The following is a 26,015-nucleotide window of genomic DNA, read 5'->3' as shown; positions in this document are numbered from 1 at the left end:
GGAAATTATTTAGCAGGTGTAGTCAGTGATGTTCACCATTATGTATCAAATGTATTCTCATGCCTGAAGAGTTATTAATTCTCTCCTCAGCACTTTTCTCTGGCTCTACTTTTCTTTTACTTCAGCTTTTCCTCCCAAGAAACAATTTTTGGAATGCTAATCACTTGTTGAAATTTTATGAGCTATTTAGGAATCTTAGGTACCAGTCTTTAGGTGTGATGCTGTAGAGGCAACATAACACTGTAGCTCTTGTTGTAGAACCACATAGTAGAAATCCAGTGACTTCTATTTATGAGTGTTTGGCTTTTGTACTGTGATCATTTATAACCACATTTATGGTTGAAAGAACACATTTTTAGATTAGTTTTTTTTTTTTTTTTGGTTTATGAGAGTTTTCTGCAATGGAAGGATGGGGTGGATGAGTGTAAAGCATGGCTTTGCTTTGCAGACACTTAGAATTTGAAATCTATGAATCAGACTACAACAGATGATCTTTCACTAACAAAATGGTATAAGTTATCAGTAGTCATTGTTTTTAAGTAAATTTAATACTTTTTTAATATTTAAATAGAAAAGGAAAAGTAACTATCCTGGTATGTTAAAAAGTGTATATCTTTAAGAGTGTGAGTTCATTTGGAGCTATTTTGCTTTAATTGGTTTCAATATTTTCAGATGTTCTATCATTCTCATTATGAGAAAATGCAAATTGTAATCTTAGTTCCCTGGTTGATAGTACCAGCCTACCTCCCAATATTCTTTTCTTTTTTCCTCAGTTTAAAAATTAAAGCAGAAAAGGGACTATTTTGGAAGAAGGGGTTCAGTTGAAGATATATTGGAAGAGAAGTAGGTAATGAGAGGCGATTAAGATCAAAACATATACACCCATAAAAATTGTCAAGAAATGAAATAAAATTCAAAAAATGGAAAAAAATCACCCTGACCATTTGACTATGCATGATACTACAAAGCACCTGGTTAGTAAACTGTTATATATTCTTTTGTAACTATGGCAAGACAGTTACTAAATTTAGTGAGCATTCTAGCTCAGTGTAGATCAATGTTTCAATCTTTTCTGCAATGTTCCTTCTATACCCTGACAGAAATATGTCAATATCCTTCATTATATAATTCTTCAGCTTATACAACTTTGAATTGGCCCACAAAATTAGATAAAAGTAGAAAAAAATGTAGTGTCTGTCACTCCTAGTAAAATCGATCCACTGGAATATTGGACTGTGAAAAAGCTTAGGACACTCACTCATTGACCTGTCATTCACTGTGGGTTGGGAGAACTTGACATAAGTCAGGATTGAGACTAATCGTTTTCTGTAGAATATTAACAACTTGTTTTCCTGTTGTTCTGCAGGGCCAGGGAGATGACTCAATGGGTCAAGAGTTTCCCTGCTGTACAACCCTGAAGAGCTGAGTTCAGATTCCCAGAATCCATGCAAAATACTATGTGGTGGTGTGGGCAGATCATCTGGGTACTGGGCTGGTGAAGTCAGGAAGTCCTTGGGGCTCACTGGCTAGCCGGTTGTGCTGAATTGGTGAGCTCTAGGTTCAGTGAGAGACTTTTTTTCAAAGAATGAGGTGGAGAATGAATGCAAACCATGTTCACATCTGGCCTTCAAACAAACATCTGTGCATTCATGTGCTTGTTCACTGTACACACTCATGCAAACAGGTATGCACACATATACACATGGCACACATACATATGAATGAAAAGAGGAAATGCTGTAAGTACACTGTGTCTTACCCCTTGGTTGTGAAAATACTTTTACTAGAAGTATAATTAGATGATGCATAAGAATGTTAATACAACAGTTTTGAGAATGTATATTCTACTCTTTTTTATGATACTATATGTATAATTGTTCTTCTTCCTCCAGAACACCTCTTTCCTTATTCCTCAGGCTCCAGGGCACAAGTGATGATTAATCATTAATCATCAAAGGGTTTGGAAAATAGAATGAGCCAAAATGAAAGTGTGTGCTATGGGAACCTGGAGTGGTGGGTAGCCAGAAGCTTAACATATACAAACTCTTAACAAATGACATGACATAAAGGGGAAGAAAGAAAAGTTCCAAACAAGTAATAAAATGCCAGCAAAAGCTCTCTAATGCAGCACATGAAAGCACAGGTTCATTTCTAGTGAAGTGGACCTTGGCTGAAAGTCCACCTTCATTGTGAATAATTGTGTAAATTTGGCTAAGTAAATTAGGCTTCCGAATTTCAGTTAGTTCAACCAAAAAGGAAGAACCACAAAAGACTGTAGTACAATATCTTACAAATGCTTTTTCGACAAAGATTTGAAGTCATGGCTAGGATCTCTCACTTCCTTTCTAAAGGATATTTACTTAGCCTGTGCCCAATCTCTCCCTGGTAGGGTTATAATATTCCTAGCTTACAATATATACACTCCAATATCCGTAGGCCACAGTAGTCAAATATCCAGTGATAGCTCATTTTTCTTGGTGGTCATGGAAAATTCACAAAACTATCAGCAGAAAGTGCTTGAAACCTAGCTAATTTTACCAGCCTACCATGCATCAGCTTTCTTCTGAAGTCCTATCCTGTCGCTGCCCTCTCCTCACAATGGAAAGCCCCCAGTTGCCCTGCCTGCCTGTCTTCCCTCTTCAAGACTTTGTTATCAAGTAGTAACGAGTTCTGTATTTTGACTATCTAGGTCATTTTATTAGTTCTTATGATCATCAAAATGGAAGGAAAGGACATTTTTCCTTAGTATTTGTAGATTACATGAGAACATCCAAAATTTGTTTAGCAAACTGCCTAGTCCAAAGCTGATTTTTGCCCTCCCACCATTATTTACCAATGAAAAATTCCTTTTTTAAAATACAAGATCAGAAAACTCCATGGCCATAAAAAAAAAAATAGAAAAGTGTCCAATTTTGTTTTTGGAGTCACTATTTAGAGAAGTTGTGATCTATGCCATTTTTCAAAATATTATTTTTTTCTCTACAAAAATCCCCACTTTCTAAATTTTAAAGAGCTGATCTGGGGAGACAGAATGATGATGAAGAGAAAAATGACCAATTCCAGTGAGTGTCATTGACTACTTGATACTGTTCTCTCATGCACATTATTCCTCACTTTGTGCTGGAATTTTAATAAGTAGCCTCAAGGGTCTCACTTACTCTTTGAGAGTAATGATGGTGATGTGGCGCCACATGGAGTAGGCCCAAGTTTTCAGAGCCCAGACCCAGTGTGAGTATGACTGTTTTACTGTTTCCACTACAAAGTCCCAGGGCTTTGCTGCAGTGTCTGAGGCCCAAGGATCCATGAAGAACATATGAGAATGGAAGGTGTATTAGATGAACTAGTGGGATATCTGATGGGGATTGCAATATCCTAAAGAAAAACTGAGCAGAGTAGTGGTAATTACCAATACTCAGAATTGTAGTATGTATTCCATCAGATTTCCTTGTTAGATACCTGTTAGGGCCAGACTTCTATTTGTCATATCACCAAATCAGCCATATGTCAGACAAATTCATCAGTGTCCAGGTGTTCCCATACCTTTGGATCTGGGCAGCACAAGGATGTTAGTTTCAGCCAAGAGGCAATTGAGTGAGATTCCTGAGTCTGGGCAGCCAAAATAACGCAAGATTCTTGAGTTCTTAGATTACATTTCCAACCCAGGTGCTTATCCATGTGTAGCAAAGAATTAAAAGCAACATAGACATGAAGGGTAAATTATTAAAGAATCATTTTAAGAAAAAATGTAAGTAAGAGGAGAAAGGAAAACTACAAACTGGTGAGAACTTTACAAGCTCAAGGATAGGAAAGTGGCTCTGAGTTGCCATTTTCTAGTCTGGCAAGGATATGTGGGCATCCACATTTTCCCTAGGCCTCTGTACCTGGCCGGCTACCTCTAAAGAAATTATACCTTGCTCCTATTCTCTATTGCTATGGACAGGGTTGAAGTGTCACTCCTGGGATGGAGCAGTGAAAGACCTCTTTGATCTGCCCATGTTCATTGCTCTGTTGTGATCATCATACAGGTTGTGGTGAGTCAGGTAAATCACAAGTTGAAGTAGTCTGATCTCCTCTGGCATGTTGCAGAAGGATGCTTTCAAACCTTTACAGGAATAACCTTTTTCATGTTTATTGTTGCTTGTTTTGTTATATATTTATTTTATGAGACAGAGTATTACTTTAGCCCAGGCTATCCTATAATTCACTATGTCTCCTAAGCAGGCTGACCTTGAAATAATAGTTATTCTACCTCAACCTTCCTAGTGCTGGAATTATTAGTTTGAGCAATCATGCCTGGTTTAGGAATAAGATTTTCTATAAGGAGTCAGTTATTATTTCTACTTGATTTATCATCACTAGTGAACTTTGAATCTTTGGAAATGTAGACTCTGAAGTGTGGATGTCTCAGAGGACATGATGAGGACTTTTATTCATTTAGGATTTCTTCTTAATAATGAAACAATTTGGAAAAGACATTCATATATACATTTACATTTATTTCATGGCCAAATTTTAATGTGTGAAAAGAAACCTTACCATACCTCCTATACCATTATTAGTGTTGTAAGATAACTACAATATAGCATAGGAATAAAGTATGTTGATGCCAGGTGGATCTGCGTCCTAGATGTGGCACATTTTAGGTGGCTTGATCATTTTTTATTTTCATCTTGGAATTTTATTTTCCTCACTAATCAAGAGAGGATCACAATAGTACCTAACTAACAGGATTGTAGCAAACATTAGATGAGATGATACATACAACATTTTTAAGAGTTTCATCCTATGGGAAGCATAGACTCGATATCTGTCATTCATGTGTTCAGGTGCTGTTGGCTGCAAATCCACACAGGCATTATATGTACACACTAAGTAGCCTCAGGGAGATTCCATAAGTGCCTGAATAAACAGAAGAAGATAACTTCAAAGTGGCATATGAGATAACTGCAATGCATATGAAGGTTTACACATCAGATACTTTTGATACATATATATATAAAACAATAGGAGCGAGTGGGCAAGTAGTGAAACATTCCTTTCATGCATGGGAGCTTTATTTGTCAAAGAGGCATAAATCTGCAGTTACATTATGTTAAACTTTACTTGTCTTAGGACACTAAACAAGCAGGAATAGGACAAAGAGTTTTCAAGGTGTGCATTTTTATTTTAAAAACACTTGAGCGACTTACAAGCACAGGTATGCAAATATCCACGTCTCCCGTGTACCATTCGTTTTACATTCTCCCGATTGCTATCTTGTGGTAAATTGTTCTGTTTATAGGTTTAAAATTGCTATCTGGGTGACAGTCTTCTGTTTCTAATCTTGAGATGGCCGTCTAGTGGCTTTGCTCCCCATGGCTTATCACGCAGCATGATAATACTGTGGAGGGAAATACAATTAGCTAACTATGCACCTGCTTGGAATACAGCTTGATGTGTGTAACTTGTGGCATGAGATGTATCTTGGGGCTTTGTAGTTAAAGAGCTTGTAAACAGAGATTGTGTATGAAGTTTTGCAATATGTATCTTTAAATATTTGACATATTATATGTCAATCTCTATGTGTCTATCATCTATCTATTTATGCATATAGTATTTATATCTCCCAACAGAACTTTTAGAGTTAACAATTTTAAATTTGGATTTAAAACATGAAAAGGGAGTAAGACATTTATTATTTATTTATTTATTTATTTATTTATTTATTTATTTATTTTGGTGTTCATTTTAGCCTCCAACTTCCACTATATTTCTAATTTACCTTTAAACTTCATGATTTTATCCACCACCATCCTCACTCATGATCGCCATCCTTTTCTTCTTCTTTTCAACATTTTATTTCTTTTCTTTTATTAATTTGAGGCAGTTTATAGTCAGTTTGTAGTCAGCTAAGGCTGAAACTCACTATGTATCCCAAGCCGATGCTGGACTTATAATCTACTCCACTCAGCCTCTCAGTGGCTTGGATGATAAGCATGAACCACCATGCCCAATGTTAGCATCATGATTTTAAATGAACATTTGACATTGGATCTAGATCAGATCTTGTGTTGTGTTTCAGAAGTTTCCAATGGCAACTTACAATGTAATAAATCCTAGCAAATATATCACCCTCTTTGGAGATTAGTACTTTGCTTGTGGTGTACTATACCATCTGCTTTCATTTATGTATACACTAACATTGCTAGAGATAAATATAGGCATTGCAATCTTCTATGACATATGTAATGGGACAAATGTGCTTTTATCAGGCATATTTCTAGCACCTCATACATCCACTAGGCTCTCCACATGGCTACATCTGAAAACTTTTAATTTATTACTCTGTTGCACTTATTTCTATATGAAAAGAACCTGACTCTCCATTATAGATTTCCATTATAAGTTGCTCCCAGGTAGATTGAGGTGGTGGAATGAAGTGCTTGCTTGTATTAAAAGAGTAGTTGTTGGGCTGGGAAGATTGCTAAGTGGTTAAGGTGCTTGCTTGCAAAGCTTAACAACCCAAGTTTGAATCCCTAATACCCATATAAAGCCAGATGTACAAAGTGGTGCAGACATCTGGAGTTCATTTGCTGAGGCTGGAGGCCCTGGCATACCATTTTGTCTGTCTGTCTCTCTTCTACTTCTCTCTTCTTGAAAATAAATAAATACATTTCTTCCTATAAGAACAGGGTTCTGCCTTAGCAGAAGGTGAAGCAAAGTGATTAACCAAGCAGAGTAAAGAAAGATTTTTGAGACAAAAAAATGCAACTTTGTGGGCATAGTGCTGCTATACCCTCTAGATGTGTTATTTTCCTTATATATATGACTATTCCAATAAAACCTCAAAAGGCTATTATAAGACAGATTACCCAATATATGGATAATCATTTTATATATTTAAAATGTTGTGTGATTAGTATATATTGTTGTAAAGTAGCATGATTCCAGCGGAGACTGTAACTTAAAGCATTAGAAACACAAGTTGTTTCTCCCTGTATTTCAGTTATTTAGCATCATGCCCTAAAAAGAGTCGCCCTCAACATAGTAAATTGATAGTGATTTCATCCTTTGAAATCAGACATCCAAAGGAGGCAGGCGTCTATATGTGTGCATCGAAGTGCATATAACAGATGTACGTTATCAGAAGGACATTTAAGGCCTTATAATTTAAAAGGTCCCAGTGAACTTTCCCCAGTATAGTATATTAATCCATGGATTTAGTTGAAATCATGTATAACCAAATACACATAGTACTTGGAGAAATAATATTAATTATTTAAAATGAGTATTTAGCAGAATGTTAAAATTCTTATATTCTATAGACATGAGTAATCATGAGTAATGAATCATACTTAAAATGAAAATAGAAAAGCTATAATGAAACATTGAGATTTTCTTTGTGTCAGCAAAGTCTTTAAAATTACTCCAGCACAGTTCTATGTGCTGTAGTTATTGGTTAATTGATTGTCTATGTGAGATGTCATATCCCCTCCCCAAATGCAACCATGATATTATCTTAGTCTTTCTCACATAAGACATACCACACATTTCAATGACCACAGGAGAAAAAAAAAAATCTTTGGATTCAACCTGAAAAATGCTTTATATTTCTTTTAATCCCAAAGAGGGTGGAGGAAAGACCCATAGCTAATGAAGCAGAGTCTGTTCAGATGGGTCAGTCTGGATCAACAGGCATACACTGGGGATGAAGAAAACATATGGAGTGTAGCACAGTCCAAACAGCCAAAGGCTTCTGAGGAATAGTTAATGAGATTCATAAATATGGACAAAAAATAAACCCATTTCCACATCTTCAGGTTATTAAATCCAGAACAACCCTTTTTCTCTTTCCCAGTTGGGTTTCTTATGAAAAATTTCTGGCACAGAGGAGAACATTTGTTTCATATTTTATTGAATTTCATTTATATTAAATTAAAAATATATTTCTGACAGATTCATGTAACAAAAAGGCAGAACAGTTTTCAAATTGTTCAGCTGGGATGATCAGTACGGAATGAGGCAAAGCAGTCCGCGTTCTATAATTGCCTTGTACAGGTACAATTCTTTCCCAAGAGCCAAAAGAGGATCCTTGAGAACTAACTGAAAAGCCTAATTACATAAATTTAAAATACAGTTTCTCCCTCATTCTCAAATAACAACAGAAACTGGGGGAAGGAAGGAGAATAGGGTGAAGGGGTTGGAGAAGAGAGAACAAGGAAAATTATACTAAAAATATACTTAACATTAAAAAAGTTAGTATGTGTTAAGTGCATAATCCTTCATAGATAAAATAGAAAAAAATAAAAAATAACATTACACCACACACAATTGGCATATCCTATTGTGTAAGCGAGTGCAGAGGTTGGACACATTACAACAGTGCTGAACACAGAATCACAAGTAATGTCAAAATGAAAACTTCCAACTAAAAAAGAAACCATCACAAGCCAATTACTTATATACAAATCAACTCTAAAGACAATTATGTTCCAAATAAAGATGCTCACAAAATGAAATCAAAGTAACATTATCCTTATTTACAAATGCAGCTAGCCATGTCTTTAACAAGCTATAAAAATACTATTCACATTTTCAAACATACAGTAGTATTTTTTGTTTGTTTATTTATTTCAAAAAGGCAGCTAACTTTGAATGTTGGGCTTAAAAGAAACATAGATGGCTTACCAGCAAGTTATTTCCACACCCCTGTCCTTTGAAGAATCTTCACAGGAGAGGGGGCTTGTTTTCTGTTCACAAGTAAAGAAAATAAGGAAATGAACACAACTCTGCCTTTTCGAGGAAGGTTCTTCCTTTCTCACCCAAGATGATCATAGTCAAAGACTTTTATGTGTGCATGAGATGAACGATGAAATATTTACTGTGACCTATTTTTATTTATTTGTCTACTTATTTTTGTGCTGTGAATTTTCTTAAAATGCTTATTTCATTTTCATTTTCTCTTGTTAGAACGAAGCTCAGGAAAGAGATGATCAATGGTCAAAGCAGGTGACAATGCAGTCACAGCATGCAACGATGCAGCCCTGGTTCTCACAACACGAGATGGAGACACACCAGACAGCGCTGTGTGCATTCAAAGTTAGCTGCCCCTCACAGCTGCTCAGTTTAAGAGTCGACCCATTTAACAGCAGTACCAGTTTATGCTACATATTTCAAAGTACCTTACTTTAAAAGAACAGCTTACCTATCTACATTTAGAAAATAACTTTCATAGTTGATTACTGGAATAATTTGAAAAGGGTTCTTGGAGTGCTATGGTTGTTGTCCCCTCACTCCCCCCTCCCAGCCCCTGAGAGATCCAGAAATATACAGGAAAATGACTCTTACATTGAAGGAAAAGGTGTAACCCCTCCATTAACTGAAAAGAAAATTAGAAATGATACTTGAAAAACAGTTTTAGGTCAATATATAGCAGATGTGATTTTCTTAAGTCAGAAGGGATACAGGCCTGGAGAGGAGAGGGGAGACATCTACACATGAGGGATAAAAATAGCAGTAAAGGCAAAGTGGTTCGGACAAGTTAGACTATTGCCTACAGATATGGAACTTTGCTTTCTTATGTTTGTATATTTATACAAATCAAACCACTTCTTATGACATGGAGCAAACTCAGTAGAGCATTACAAGATAAATGCCTTTAGAGAGCAAAAGTAGACAAAGCATGGGGTTCTACTAGACAATGTCAATTTTCATTACAGGGAAAATTTACTCATGATGAATTTGTTAACTGGGTGAAAAAGTCAGAGGTGGTTCTCAAAGGTGGATAGCTTTGATATTTGTGATAACTAAACTTCTCATTTGGAAGAAAAAGTTCTAGCAGCTGTAAAATATTTGAAATCAAAAATAAAGTAAGATGAATAAAGTAAATAAGTTAGTGTGTTGTCAAAAATAACTTAGTTATATATATATAAAACTATATATACAGATTTTATGGAAGATTAACTCTAAGATCTAGGAGAGTGTATGCACATAGTATGAATTTCAAGAATCATCACAGGGCTACCTCATCTCAGATTCCTACAGAGAAGGCCATTGTAAGAGAATCAATGTTTATGGGAAAAAAAAACTATTTTTATACTAAATATTTTCTGTGCAGTAATTGAATTGAGAAATTAAATACTGTTCAAAGTAGTGGGGTTTAATGGAAAACTCAGGCATTTGAGAGCAAAGGCTAAGTATTTCACAGAGCAGAATGTGGGTCCTTAGAGATCCACTATGGCTTAAGAGAGAGACAAGCTTCAGAATAGCTTTGAATTAGTGGTGAATTAAAATATGTTTTATATATATATAATTATGTATTTATCACTGTGCCAGTGGAGATGGGGTGGGAAGTAAGGATGCTGTTTACCTTCAAAGTTCACAGAGAAATAAAGTTCTCTGTCTCTTAATAAGGTAATTGCTGACTTTCTAAGCTAACTCTCACAAAATATGATTCCAGAAGCCACATGCAAATATACCTTTGAAATCAGGCTTATAGTCTTTCCACCATGTGATGCTAGAAGCTTTTCTTCTGCCTAAGCCATTACCTGGTTAGGAATGAAATGAGGCAGGTGTCTGCAAATGTGACACATCCTACAATTTTGCCCTCTTAAAAAAAAAAAAATCAGTGAGACTTGAACAGATGTCTGAAATTACTCCTATTTTAGAGAGCTTCCTTTAAATGATGGGACCCAAGAACCCATCTTGTTAAAAGGGATTCACACATACACAAACACAAGGGCTCCTAGTTTGATACAATACCTACAGTAATTTTATATTTGCAAATGCAGATTCTACACCAAAGTATCAAAGCTGGCTGACTTCATTTCAATATCAGCAAGAACAAACCTCTCTGTTGGCAATGGTCTTTTAAAATTATACCTTATCCACATTCATATATGTCATTGTTCTTAACCAAGTGACAGGCAGGAGATAATGGTCTGCTTCATGTGTCCACAGAGTGAAAAGCTGTCCTTCAAGCGCAGAGCCGCATGTCAGGACTTTCTGCTCATGTGCAGTAGAACTTGACTTGTCTGACCTTCTAAATACTGGAAGCCTATGCATTCAGATTTCTCATTTGCCCCATAACAGATCATCAGTCAACAAAACAAAACAAAACAAAACAAAACAAAACAAAAAACCCCTAGAGTCCAATATAATGGGAAAATAATAATAATTTTATAATTATTGGTTTAGCATCTATTTATCAGAAAAATGTTAGCAAACTTCTTGGTTTGTAGGCAAGGAGATAATATGGGAAGGCAAAGGTAATTTGAAAACTAAATATATTTTATTTGCTTTTTAATTGGCATCACTCATTTTTGTCTCTGCATAACGTAATGGACCATTTTCATTTACTTTACTTCATTTTGAAGGGTTCTGAAATTTATGTGTAATTTATTTGCCTATTAAACACTTCAAAGAGGTATTTTCAAATAAACTAAAAACATAAGATTCTTTTTACATTAATATATTTAAAATGTGATAAAGAAATAAGAAAATGAGAAAAAAATTAATTGCAGCACTTTGAAACAAGATTTTCCCCCTGTTTGAACCATATATGAGTACTTTCAACTAAACTCAACAAAATATCAACTTTAAATAACAAATAAGTTTTTTTACTATGCAAAAATCCACCCTGAATCTTATTTTGTTATGTGTCATGGTTAATTTTCTAGTTTGATTTATTTAATAATAAAATCTTTTAACAGTTGATAACCTAACTAAATCTACATCTTATGTCATTATCAACAGTCTGTCCAGTTACATACATGCTTTCAATACCACCTTTTCTATTCCCTTATGAACTACATATACTAGTTAAAGAATCAGCAATTACAAATGGATAATTTAAGTTTTTAAATAAAAGTTAGACACTTCTAAAAAAAATCTTGTATTTACACTATTCCCTGTCAGACCTCAAGAGTTTTATTGACTTGCTTTTTCTTTTCAGTTTTTACACTTCAGGACCACACTGATTATCTTTCATGTAGCAGCAGGTCCTCACCAGCCTCTCTTCACCTTTCCTCAGCACTGGGGAGACACCATTTTTAGAAGGCATTGGCACATACTGTAAAACACTTCCCAGGCTCTCCTCTCTTCCCCGCAGTTTCACCTATTTGATCATTCTTCCTGAACTATGAAGGGAGCCTTTTATTTAGTTTCTGTGGTTTAATGCAACTTACATTGTTTTCAAGAATGATTGCAGAGAGAGAGCCTTATCTTCTCTTGTACTACAAATATTATACAGAAAACTAAGATCTGCTTGGCAATCTCAATATCTCCTTATGATACAGGATCTTGTGGTAACGGACTTATCTTGGTTTAAAGGATATCTTTTCTCTTCCACTTAAGCACAGCTTCTTTAAGCAGTTGTTTTACTAAGATGTATTTTCAGGCTTGAAATTATGATTCACCAAAATGAGTATTATTGTTAAAATTTGGTGATTTAAAAATATAGTCAGCTTAATTTTAATATTAATTTTTCTCAGGCTTACAAAATTGACTCTGCATATTTCTGTTGACACATCTGGCCTCTGGAATCTGATGCTTTATATTAATTTATAAGCTTCAAGTGACATTTCAAATTTCAGTTTACTGAGTTAAAGATTTTGCATAAATAAAACTTTTTTCTTTTGTTCCTCTCATACATGCAAATACATTTTCATTGAAAGGCAAGTTAATATTAAAAAGAAACTCCAGAACAACAGAATTTTAGGGCACATTATTGAAATCATGGAAAAAATCAAATGATAAAATGGCATGTGGGGTCATTTTGAATTATATTTCTATCAATCTCTATGTGTTAAAAGGAGATTACTTGACCTATAATTCCTGTGTTTGGGGGAAGAAAATAACTACATTCACTAAATATGTTTCTAATAATTTATAAGTTAAAAAGTTGTCTTTTATAAATTAAATAATTTTGTATAAGTCGCATGAATATTTCAAATGAAAAGTCAATTTATAGAGCTTAAAAGGTGCTGTTACTTATGATTAAATACCCATTCTACTAGACAGACTTGTTTCACCTCTCATAGGTACTGACATGAGGATTTTTTTTTTTTTTCTAATCATGTGTCAGAGAGACTTAGATTACAGGTTGAGACTCTAAACATTCTGTGACATTACCCCTGAGCATCATTCAATAGGACCTCATATGTCCTCACTTCTGTTTCTCATCCTTTCAGCTCGCCTCTCGTCTCTCAGCTTAAGAAGAGAACAACCATGGCACTTCCAAAGATTCTGACAAAGAGCATTACCCACTGCTGACCTCCTGGTGAATAGGGACTCCAGGTAAGCCTACTTGCTAGTGACATGATGTCCTTTGTGTTTGTATAAGAAGATTGAAATGATATACTTGTTAACTTCAGTAACCCGAAGTATTTTAACTCATGCTTAACTGAGTTCACAGAACATATTTCACTACAAAAACTGTTCTATAAAGTTACAAACTAATTCATGTCATCTAATACCTTGGGCTCATGGAAGTTACATTGTCTTTCCAAACAATTCTCCTTAAACTATTCAAGTTTTAAGCCGGGATTGATATTCTGTTTATTAGTATTCACACACACTTTTAGTAGGCCTTAATTGAATAAATCCAGGCTTGGATAGGTGGATTTACTTTTACAAAGCAGATAAAAATATAGATTTCTTTAGATTTTCACTATGTATTTCTCTTTTTCCAATAAGAGATTTTTAGTCTAATTTAATTATTTGATGTTATTGAGCCCAGTTTTGTCATTTAGACAAAAATAACACAAAAGAGGAACTACTTTTTAAAATATAAATTATGGGACAGTATTTTGTAGAAAAGGGAGATGCACATCTGGTTTTACTAATTTCCTAATATTCTGAGATTCAATTCTTTCATTTGTCCATATGACTCATCTTGACTCCAAAGGCGTTCTTAACATAAAATACAGTAGAGGCATCTCTACAACTATTATAATACGTGAAGAGTCACTACATATGTTATTAAAAGATTCATGTATTGTACAATAAAATAATTGAATGAGAAGACTTTTCATGTTTATTTGTAACTTTTGAATAAAGGATGGATCCATCCATAATCTTAGCATGTTTTTTTTCTTTTTTTTTTCTTTTAATTATACCAACTTATGTGCAAAGAGTTACTTTTACTCAATATAGAGTTTCATACTAGAAATTCCATGGGATTCCACACAATCCTCCAAGTGTGTACCTCCACACAGAGTAGACAAACTGAACAGACTTCCTTAGGGAGCAAGTGTCTCCTCATATGAAGGTAATGCGCTGGCTCTCTCATCATAATCCCTGGAAACTGTTCCAAAGTCCTAACTGGCTTGGTTTGGCATTTCCATAGTCTGTCTTTGTCTTAGATTTTTAAAAATACTTAAGTTAGTTAACTTGCTGGTTGCTTCCATATTGCTTCATTCAAAATCCAAACGGAGTCCATAAAGAGAACAAATAAAATCAAAGCTTAAGTGCAAACTACATTTCTGAGCATCTGCCAAGTAGACATACGCAATCCAGTGTGTTTCTTCCACCTCAAGAATTCCCTCATTGGACCACCTCTGAAAGTATCAGTAGTTTCCTTAAACCACTCAGAAGTGTTTCCCATTTACTCTTCTACTCTTAGGATTACCAACCGCCTATCAAAGACTGTCATTTATGAAGAAGAACATGTTAAGTATAAATAATTGAGGGAACCTAAGTCAATACTGTGGAAAGTGAAATCTAGATTTGATGCTATTTGATTCATATCTTGGTCTCCCATTCTAGTTTTAAGGACTGTATGATTTAAAACAGTGGCCCTTTCATCATGCCAATACATTTTCATTTAAATAATGTAAAGAAGTTTTTAAGAAGCTCTCATGCAGACATCTTTGCAATTAAAAACTATAGGCTAAATAGGGGAACGACTATTATAAAGGAGCCAGCCAAAATAAATCAAGATGAATATAAGCAAAAATCAAAAATGCTTTCTAAACTTAATTTCTAGTTATAATTACTATTATAATTATGACCTATAAAAACTATAATGGCTGAGTTGGCCATTCTTCATTTTCAGGACAGAAACTGTTGGAGAAAGAAATTGAATTCTCAATCTCAGTTACTACTAAATGGTAATCCTTTGATTTGAATGGAAGCTCTGTTTTGGTTTCTAGATACTGAATAGGCATATGTTAATTATTGCAGAAGGGGACAGAGCCACCTGTATTAATGAAAGAAAGAAAGAAAGAGAAAGAGAAAAGAAGAGAGAACACAAAAGTAAGAAAAGAAAAGGTACTGGGTGTGGGGAGGAAGAAGTAAGAGCAGGAAAGAAAAAAAAAAAAAAAAGGTAAGGAAGTTGAGAACGGTTCGACAGCAGGCAGCGTGGCCTCATATTTTCTGGTCCTTCTCTAGCTCTGTCGGACAGACACTCTCTTTTCCAACCCAGGTGCAGAAATGAAGGAACAGTGTGGGTCCTCCTATCTTTCTCCAGTAGTCCTTCCTTCTAAAATTCAAGTTAGATGAACACTTAACTGTCATTGCATTTCTATGCCTTCCTTTGGGAAGTGTCAACGCTACTGGCCTTGGGGGCAGAAGGAAGGAAGACCACCGGAGAAAGGGCGGGGGAGGGCGGGGGAGCGGGCGGGTCCCTGCCCGGGCCCGCGGGGCTCACACCACGGTGTTCCGGTGTCTGTAGGGGGGCGGGGGCAGCGCGGCGCCGGGCTTCAGCGAGAATTCGGAGAGGTATTCGGGATTCTCCGCCACAATCGGCCGGACGCGTCCGTTCTGCTTATAAAAGTATTTTGTGCTGTAATCCTGCAGGTAGTCTGGGTGCTGGAGGGTGCTGCGGGGTGGCAGGCTGTGGTTCCAGTAGTCAGGGTTGTCGAACGCTCTCTTGGCCTTGTCGGGCCCGGGCCCGGGCAGCCCGCTGCTCTGCAGGCAGTCGGCGCGCCCCAGGGCGCGGGCGAAGGTGTTCAGGTACAGAGGCTCCCGCACAAGCGCTTCCTCCGCCTTGGGCGCACCGCCCGGAGCGCTGTGGTATTCGGGGTTATCCAAAGCTTGCAGGTCTCCGTTTTTCCTCCGAGACACGAAGGGGTTCTCTTCCACAGGATTCAGGTATTCTGAAGGAAAACACAAACATATGCACCATCTATTTTAAAGAACAATAATAATAATAATAATAAAAAATGTTCAAAGACCAAGGTACAAGGCCATGGTTAGCCAATTCGCAAGAGCCAAACCTAGATCTGTTGTAAATAGAATCCAAAGAAAACCATAAATCATGACAAGCATGGGGAAGAAAAGAGTGACTTAGCCAAATAAATAAGTTAATGACAAAAAAATTTTAAAAAAGTCGCTGGCAAGGCCAACATCAATTTCTCTCCTGTAGATGCTTCTGCATTTCTAAATGCATTCGCCTTACCTACATGAGGTACCAGATGTGTAGATAGTTTTGTCTTCTAAAGAAATACTATGTACTCTAAATACCACTGACATGCTCTGAAATCTGGATTGTCCTAAAGAGTAGAGTGACATCATGTTTAGAGGAAGGAGTGCAGTGGAGAAGCAGTGGTGTTAACCTGTGCAGTGTTCTGTGAGCACCTGTACAGGTAGAAGGAATTTGATCGAGGGATAGTGTTTTACACCCAGAAGGAAGCATGTAAGGGGGAAAAAAAATTCAATGATTAAAACAAATCATACGCATCTTACATGTCTCGTGCTGAGGTGCTTGCTGTTTTATATGTGGTTCACAACAAATTTCCACTGATGTAGAATTAATTAGTCATACACTGGACACATTTCTAGTTTCCAGCTGTAGTTGATATATTGGAGATAGTTAATCAGTATCTATTTTGAATGGTTCAATCTAATGAATCAGTTTGGGAAAGAATTAATCTTCTGTCTTGTATATTTACTATATGCTGAAAACCTCTGCTGCTACTATTTTAGTATTTACTATGACACCATTCCGAAACAGAAACAAACTTTCCACTCTTCCTGGTTTAACATGTTGAGAAAGAAATCCCATCAGGCAGGCACTTTTCTTTGAATGTAGACATATTGGACATAATTCATATTAGCATTGCTTGTATAAACTAAAAGGCAGTCATGAATATATCAGCATTATGAACATGACTCCAGTTCAGTGATTTTTAAAAATATTGTATTAATTTGTGAGAGAGGGAGGGAGAAGGAAAGGAGAAGAGGCAGATAGAGAAAGAATGGACAAACCAGGTCCTCCAGCCACTGCAAACAAACTTCAGGCATATGTGTCACCTAGTGCATCGGGCTTATGTGGGTACTGGAGAACTGAACACAGGTCCTTAGAGTTTGCAGGCCAGTGCTCTAACGGCTAAGCCATCCCTCCAGCCTCACAGTTCAGCAATTTGTGACACACTATTATTTCATCTTCACAATAATCTTGTGAAAACGAAAGAATGAAAGCCTTGTTATTCTGGCTTCATGCTAGAATTCAGGTCTTCCACTTCCTGTTACATGATATTCTGTTCTACTATACTATTTATGTTTATTGCTGCCTTAGAAATGAGGTAAACTTGTCAGCTCCTAACAGGTTTTAATTTGAAAAACAAAATTGTGAAAGAATTGAGAGGCAAAATTTGATGTTTCTTATGAGATTACTGAAATTTCTTAGTTTTAAGTGGAGGAAAAGGAATACTGAGTTCTACATTCTCTTAGGACTAGATTTGAAGGACCTCCTATGACAATGTGGACCTCAGAAATCGGGAAGAAAATCTGAGAATATGCTATGGCAGTTGTATGTAGACAGGCATATTTTCTCTTAGACACCTTACCTGAGATTTCCTTAGGACAGTCTGTCTACAAACTTGTATTACTGTGCAGTCATATAATGAGGAGTAACTGCTTCATTAAGGTGACAATCTTTCCTGAAGTGCATCTGTTTTCAGGAAAGCTGTCAATTCCTCACATTTTTTATCTATTCTGGGCTGACAGCATTATCAAACTTTCTATTACATTATATCATGTTATTTATATCCTGTACTCAGTGATCTCTAAATTGTGTTTTATGAAAGCGAGCACAGCTATATAAAAAGGACATAAGAGGTCCTCATATGTTCTTAAAATATAGCTCCCTCAGGCTGGAGGATTGGCTTAGCAAGCAGTTAAGGCATTTCCCTACAAAGCCAAAGGACCCAGGTTCGATTTCCCAGCACCCATGTTAGCCACATGCACAAGGGAGCGGCACCTGCATTTGGAGTTCCATTGCAGTGGCTGGAGTCCCTGGAGTGCCTATTCTCTCTCTCTCTGCCTCTTTCTCTGTCAAATAAATAAGTAAATAAATAAAAATAAAATATTTTAAAAATACAGCTCACTCTTTATGCTGAAGACTCAGGGAGACATGGACACGATGATCCCTTCCTACTAACAATCATTCATCTACATTTTGTGACGACGGTGTTAGCACAGAAAGAAAGAGGCTTTCTTAAAAAATGAATAGTATTTGATTTTGGTGCTTAACATTTCAGTGAATAGCTTGTATGGTCATTGCTGAGCTTCGGAAAAATCACAGACTTACTTTATGGTATATGTAAATAGATGCAGGGTTAAACTTCATTTTTGCAGAGGAGCACATCAAAAGTCATAAGTTCTTATAACAACTCAGCGATGTATTTTTGTGTGTGTGAGTTCTTGTGCATGCCAGTAGGAAAGCGCTATATGACAGAACCTCACCTCCAACCCTGAAGCGGGTTATGTAAATGATGTCATTTTAACACACTTACCGAATCTTTCATGGGTAATGTACAAACCTGTAAGTCTTTGCCAGCAACACAATTCTCAAATATCATTGTGCATACAGATCACCTGAGGATTTTGATAAAGCTCCAGATACCAGTTCGGGGGGATTCTCACATAGTTCTAAATAGCAACTAGTAACTGGATGCCACTGATTCAGAAAACAGATCGTAGTGCTGGATCTCAAATGTTATAGAGTTCACCTGTCTAGCAATTTCTATTCTGCTTAGTTTTCTGGAAACGAACATTAGAGACACGAGTTCTGAATTATTCAGTTTGTACCTTGTTTGGGTTTGTCTCGCATGGGAGTCATGTAACCTTCTTCATCCAGTTCTCCTCGTGGGCTTCGCTCTGGGGCAAACACTGTGGGGTCAGCACTGTACCTCTGGGTGCTACTGTCTTCTTGGGCATGGGGTGCCGCTGGTTTGCGTAAGGTGCCGTTACAGCAGGTGTCCTCAAAGATCTCAGCCGTAGCACCTTGGGCCACTGGCGCTTCAGGGATGGTGCTGGTCGTGGTTCTGTAGGGCACAGGCATTCCTGGTTCTGCAGCAAAGCCCCCATCTCTGTAGACAAACTGGTTCTGTGCAGAGCAGAAACACATTTGGAGAGAAGATCTTAGGAAAAGTTGCAAAATAATGAATTCCACTGACCATCAGATACCAAAATTTGTCTTTCATATCATAATTTTTTTTTATTTTACTACTGTCTAATGAATTTGAATTAAGCATTAGAAATATTAAAAATTCTAACTTTCCTTAACAGATAAGCCATGTAAACAATAATTCAGGCATATATGTACTAAAACTATCTACTAGCTAGAAAACAATCTATTCAAATATTATATGCCCCTTCCTCACAAGTGCCTGTTTTTTTTTTTTTTTTTTTCTTTCTATAAAACCAAAAGCAAATGTTCACAATGTTAGAAGCAGAAGTGCCTTCTGGATGGTGATTCTATTATTGTGTTCTGTCATATGAGTTGGAGCTTCTTTTAAATAATCAGAAGACCATCACTGGATTTGATGTTTCAGCACGTAACCTACGGTGGTGAGAGTGAAGGTGGCTTCTTCACCTAGAGGCATAACTCGTGAGCCCAGGTAAACCCTTCAGACAAAAATGAAAGCTAGTGTTGATGCACAGTCTCTCAGCTTGTAATGTCCTCCTGAGATAAGCAGTATTTCTACAGGTGGCTGCAGAATCTACAGCAACTTTGTGACTCATTGACGGCAGTGTGAAAGGAGGAAATTATGGAGAGAGAAGAAGCATGGTAAGCACAGTGCACAAACCCTAGAAGCAGCTCTAGCATGAAATACTTACTCCCAACATGGGGGTGTAGGCAGGAGGAGGGCTGTGTCCAATTTCACTCTAATAGGAAAGAAAAATGGAATGATGGATACAATAAGAGGCAACATGAATGAAAAAAAAATTAAAAAAAAGACAAGAAAGGAAAGATATAGGAGTTGTATGAGCCAAAGGGGGAAACGAGCACAAGTCTGTTTTAGTATGAAAGTAAATACAAATATGTATTTTACTTATTATTATTATTATTATGAACTTGTTATGTTCCAAGAGGTTTTCCACTTTTATGTTCAATGGGGTTGATGAGTTATGCGGGCAGTAGTAGTTGACTTTGTGATGTTTTCACTCTGTATTCTCACTTTAAGTGAAGAAAAGTCAGTAAATTAATCCTTCAAGACAGCTACATGGTCTACAAGAAACAGCTCAATATTATCCAGGTTAATGATCCTATAACTTTAGAGTTTCATAAAATAATATAAAAAGACCATAGTCCCATGGAAAATGATTACAGTAAATCAATAGCAACTGAATAATGTAATTCCATATAACAAACTTTGTCTGCTGGACTAATTAGAAGGCAAATTCTAACCCCTTAGAGTGAGGTTATCATGAAATTAACCTAACAGTTATGATAGCATAGAAAATAAGTACCAATTTCCTTTACTAATTCTATGTGGAAGTTAGAATATGTGGTATTTGTCTTTCTGTGACTGGATGACTCCTCTTAATGTAAGAACCATCTTTGGTTCCATCCATAGTTTTTCACATTACAGGATATCACCCCTTCTTGTGGCTATGTGTATACCATTGGGTCTACTTTGTCAGTTCATCAGTTAACAGACAGTTATGCTGTATCTAGAGACATATTTAATGTGTAATACATTGGAGTGGGCTGGTATTGTTCTTTACAAAACTTATCTTGTCCTGCTGGAACTATGGGATCTAGTTCTAATTATAAGTGATATAAATTTGGTCAGTCATGAAATATTATAGCTCTTCAGTTCCATCCTTTGACTCTATTGTTAGGAATAAAATAATGAAGATATTCAAACATACAATTTACATATAAATAACTTTATACACTCTGTAATATTATACAAGGCAGAGTATATTTAATATTTAAATAAATGAATCAGTGAAACTGTTTTAATATATTTACTTATTTATTTATTGGAGAGAGAGAGAGAGAGACAGATAATGAAACAGAATGGGAGTGCTAGGGCCTCTAGCCACTGCATGGACCACCGTGTGCATCTGGCTTACATACGTACTGAGTAATTGAACCTGGGTCCTTAGGCTTCACAGACAAGCACCTTAGAGGCTGAGCCATCTCTCCAGTCCCAGAACTAAATTTTTAATGTCAAACAATCATGATGTCACAGCTACTCTTCTAAAAGACATTTTCATTATTTATCTGTTCTCTCATCTTCTTAAACATATGCCGATTTTAAATTCTATTAGAAAGGCACAAAGCCATATACATTTGCCCATAAAATTTGAGAAAGGGATTTTTCATATAGTTCGCTAACTTGTAAAATAGAGAATTGTACAAAACAACATATGAGAACTACCTGGAGAAAGTTCGTAGCACAAACCCCAACTTTACCTTATCATTAAGCCTTGCCTAATGGCAACATTTACTCAATCTAAACAAAAGCATCAGTGGCCATTGCTATACATGTTGGAAATACCATGGCATACTAGAACACATGTGTTCCTTTGGAACTGAACTATCTGATATTACAGGAGATTATTGAAGAAGACAAAAGCAAAAGTGGGAGGAACTGGAGTGAATTCCAAGTCTATGATTATATATTGGAAAGCAAGACATTCCAAAACATTAGAAATTATGTGTTCCTTTACCTTTTTTTCTCAAAGAAAAACAAAAGAAAAATGAAATGCCTGTACTGGGCAATACAAGATTTTAAAATATTTTTTATTTTATTTATTATTATATTATTATTTTATCTATTAGAGAGACAGAGAGAGAGAGACAGAGAGAAAAGAGGCTTACACAGAAAGAGAGAAAGTATGTGTGTGTACCAGAGCCTCCTGCTACTATAAACTCCAGACTTATGTGCTCCTTTGTACATATAGCTTTACATGGGGACTTTGGAAATGAAACTAGGCAATTGGGCTTTGCAAGCAAGTGCCTTTAACTGCTGAGCTATCTTCTCAGCCCTGGACAATACAATTTGAGCAGCAGTTAAAACTGGCATTGCTTGAGTGTTTTGCATTTTGCAAGCCTTGAGAGGTAGGTAATCAAAGGGACAACTCACAAGCCATACTTGATCAGGGAATGGTTCCTTATCTATCTTCATTATTTGGGCTAGCATGCCTTCACGTGTGAAAGCCATGCATTGAAAATTACTGGATCTTTTGAAAGCTAGCCTATTCCAAGACATGAAGCAGGCTCTGCCTATTAGAATGCATCCACAGCCCCTGCTTTGACAAATCTTTCAGTCAGCAAGCTGCCAAGTCCATCTCTGGACATGCTGCCAAATACCATCACAGTAATAGTGTCTTCATGCTTTCCTCTGTTTTCAGCAGTAAAATGAAAAAAAAAAAAAAAAAAGAAAAAGAAGAAGCAGAATCCTTTAGCATTCATTGTTTTAGGGTAACTGGCTGTGGCTGCTTTTTGTTTCTGTTTCCTTTTCCTTTTTTTTTTTTTTAAGTTTGGTGTTTTATCTGGTTTCCATGATAAAAGTACCTCATTCATTTCCCTCTGGAAGGGCAATGCAGCTCCCAGGGAACATCTGTGAGGCCAATTAACTGGGCTGGAAATGTGATATAATTGTTGTTTAAATATATTTAAATTACATGTTAATCACTATGTCATAATTTATGGGCTTTGAAAATAACTTTTTGTACATCATTGCAAAGCCAGATTTTACTTGTTTTTGCTGTTTTTAGTATACAACAAGCTCTTCTCATTCCTCTCTCCCACAATTCCCCACACTCAAAGAGCTGAACTTTTAATATTGGAAAGGATGACAGCTGCAAGTAAATTAGTTGAGTAAAAATTAAGATACTTGCCCCAGCCAGAAAGGGCTTGAGTGACCTTAAAGTTCTGAGCAGAACAAAGCAGTGTTCTCAGTTGAAAGGCTTTGTTTTTGCATTGGTCCACTTTCTGCTGTCTATCAAAGCCTGGCCTTGTGGATCTTTAGGAAGAAACGCCAGATGCAGGCATTCAGTTAGCTGGTGAGGGGATTTACTGTCAGCAGGATGGAGATGGACAGAGGTGAGTTAGAAACTAGCAGGTGATTAGGAGTGTGTTCCTGGTGGGAAGATTTGTAAGGGTGATAGATTGACGAGAGTTTAATTTTGTGGTCCTATCACTTGGACGTGGTATGATTAACTTGGACTCAGATACCAGAGATTACAGAAAAGACAAGTCTCAGAAAATACATAAAATACAGCATTGAACACACTTTAAAACTGCATCATGTCTTAATGTCTCTTGACAGTTGAATGATGCATATTTGAACCTTTGTCTCATTACATACACAGTATTACTACTTATATTTGTGCCATGTAATATTCTGTGTTCTGTAATTTTTTAAATAACTATCAAACCAATGTATCTTCTTAGAAAACAAAAATAGCACATGCTTACTAGGACTAGCATCTATGAATATTAAACACATGCTTAATGAGAGCTCCTTTTTATCTCCAAATTATTATAACTCTCAATAGTACTGGTAAAAACTATACCATTTCTAGAGTCAAGAAATATTATAAATCCTTTTGACTAAAATAGAAAGTGTATCCATATGACATTACTAAACATCAAATTTACAACCTGCTCCCCCCCACACACAAAAAAATGGCCTGGATATCCATGAAGGGAATATGCATGCCAGGGCCTCCAGACACATGTGCCACCTTGTGTATCTAGCTTACATGGGTCCTGGGGAATTGAACCAAGGCCCTTTGGCTTTGCAAGCAAATGCTTTAACTGCTAAGCCATCACTCCAGCCCAAGAATGCTGTATTTTATAACCATTAAATAGTCTACTTTCTAAACTCAGTCTTCTACATGTACTTAATCATGATGATTTCTCTTTCTTTGATGAATACAGGACCACTTTTAAGGAAAGCAAGAAATAGAATACAAATGAATGTCTATCATTTACCTACCATATATCACAAGCTACTTTACATTTTATTTATTGTTACAATCTTGTGATGTAAATGTTATTATTAAGAATTATTCCTACTACTTTGAAGATTAGAAATGATTCAGGGATTTTAAAGGATATCTCTCTGTGCACAGCCACTCCAGGTTGACTCTGAACAAGATACTCTATTCCCTCTTCCTGTCTCACATTAATGCTGACTAGAATTAATATTCTTTCTTGTGTCTGTCCTCTCTCTCCTTGCTCAATGTAATTCAGCTCTTCTCTCAAATACTTATGGGTCCTTTTTTTTTTTTTTTTGGTGGAGTGAAGAATTAATTTCAAGGAGGCATTTGAATCTCATTAGCCTTGGGTACCAAATAATGATAATGCTTTGGAGTGTGATTCCACCTATACAATTTGGATTTAAATTAGGTATAACAGCTACAAAAATGAACACTTTAGATGGTTGTCTTAATTGCACATCTACATATAACATAGATATAATATAGATTTCATTCTCCCTTTCCAACTATTTCTTATTGATCAGAGACTATATTGCATATGAAGGCATCACGTGGCCAAATTCAGTCAGCCTTCATGCAGGTGGAAGTTTTGACTAACTACAGATAATAAGGACTTCCCATGCCAGCATTCCTTCTTATTGATCTCTGTTCCTAGATCAGGGCTCAGTCAATAAGTTTCTTTTCCTACCTGACCATGGCTAAGTAAGCTATGGTATCCCCATGCAGCAGTTCCTATACTCTTTCCAAGCATCACTAGATCAAGGGGATATTTCATTGTTATCTGAATCTATAAATTGAAGGTGTGAACTTCTCACTGTATGCTTCTCTGCCTTAAGTTATTGCTCTAAACAGGACTCCATGAGGTGATTGAAGAATGTCGCTAGCATAGCCAAAAGAGAAGGGGCACAAGGCAATAATTTCACATGAGTGCCAACAGTCTCCCTTTTAGGCAAGGAATATGTATTTTGCCATGCCTTTAATGATCAGGAATTATCTTGTATTGATCTCTTCAGTTCTAAATACTGTCTGTCTGCTTGGTTCTATCCTTCCCAAATGGTTGTGCCAGTCAGGTGCCCAGGTGAAGACTGGCTCTTCAGTGTGGTGATGCTCAGTTGGGGAGGACTTTTAAGAGGAGGCTTATGCAAAGTCCTATGTTCCTAGGTGCAATGCCCTTAGAAAGGATCAATAGGGCTGGAGAGATGGCTTAGTGGTTAAGCGCTTGCCTGTGAAGCCTAAGGACCCCGGTTCGAGGCTCGGTTCCCCAGGTCCCACGTTAGCCAGATGCACAAGGGGGCGCACGCGTCTGGAGTTCGTTTGCAGAGGCTGGAAGCCCTGGCACGCCCATTCTCTCCCTCTCTCTATCTGTCTTTCTCTCTGTGTCTGTCGCTCTCAAATAAATAAATAAATAAATAAATTTTTTTAAAAAAAGAAAGGATTAATATACTCTCCTCCGAGCCCTGAGTTAATTCTTGCAAGAAGGTTGTTATAAAAAAGAGCAAAGCAGGGCCTGCAGAGATGGCTTAGCAGTTAGGGTGCTTTCTAGCAATGACAAAGGACACAGCCTCAATTCCCCAGGACCCACATAAAGCCAGATGCTCAAGGTGGCACATGCATCTGGAGTTCATTTACAGTTGCTAGAGGTCCTGGTGTGCCCATTCTCATTCTCTCTCTCTCGCTTTCTTTCTCTCTCCCTCTCAAATAACTGAATAAATAAAATATTTAAAATATGTATTTTAAAAAATATCAAAGCACCTTATCCCTTTGATATTGCTTCCTGTGTGGCCAACTCATCTCTTCCTGATGTACACATGTCCACCACTGCTGCAGCATCTTCTGCAGTGGGAAGG

General features: G+C 36.6%; 1 protein-coding gene across 7 annotated transcripts in view; it reads right to left on the bottom strand.

Annotated features, from left to right (window-relative positions):
* Positions 1-7,877: 7,877 nt before the first annotated feature.
* Erbb4 (erb-b2 receptor tyrosine kinase 4) overlaps positions 7,878-26,015 on the bottom strand; it is a 1,092,347-nt gene continuing 1,074,209 nt past the window's right edge. For 4 of the 7 annotated variants that reach the window (XM_045146981.1, XM_045146986.1, XM_045146982.1 and 1 more), the window contains 3 exons: positions 20,044-20,091; positions 19,012-19,309; positions 7,878-16,076 (listed from right to left, as the gene is read on the bottom strand). In XM_045146981.1, the coding sequence (XP_045002916.1) occupies positions 15,625-16,076; positions 19,012-19,309; positions 20,044-20,091 (798 nt within the window). In that variant the 3' untranslated portion in view covers positions 7,878-15,624. The remainder of the gene's footprint in view (positions 16,077-19,011; positions 19,310-20,043; positions 20,092-26,015) is intronic. The other 3 variants (XM_045146983.1, XM_045146987.1, XM_004653513.2) reach the window with 1 other exon arrangement.

This window comes from Jaculus jaculus, chromosome 4 (genome assembly GCF_020740685.1).
Source record: "Jaculus jaculus isolate mJacJac1 chromosome 4, mJacJac1.mat.Y.cur, whole genome shotgun sequence".
Lineage (NCBI taxonomy): Eukaryota > Metazoa > Chordata > Mammalia > Rodentia > Dipodidae > Jaculus > Jaculus jaculus.
Note: the sequence above shows the minus strand (reverse complement) of the source record. Positions and strands in the feature narration are given on the sequence as shown.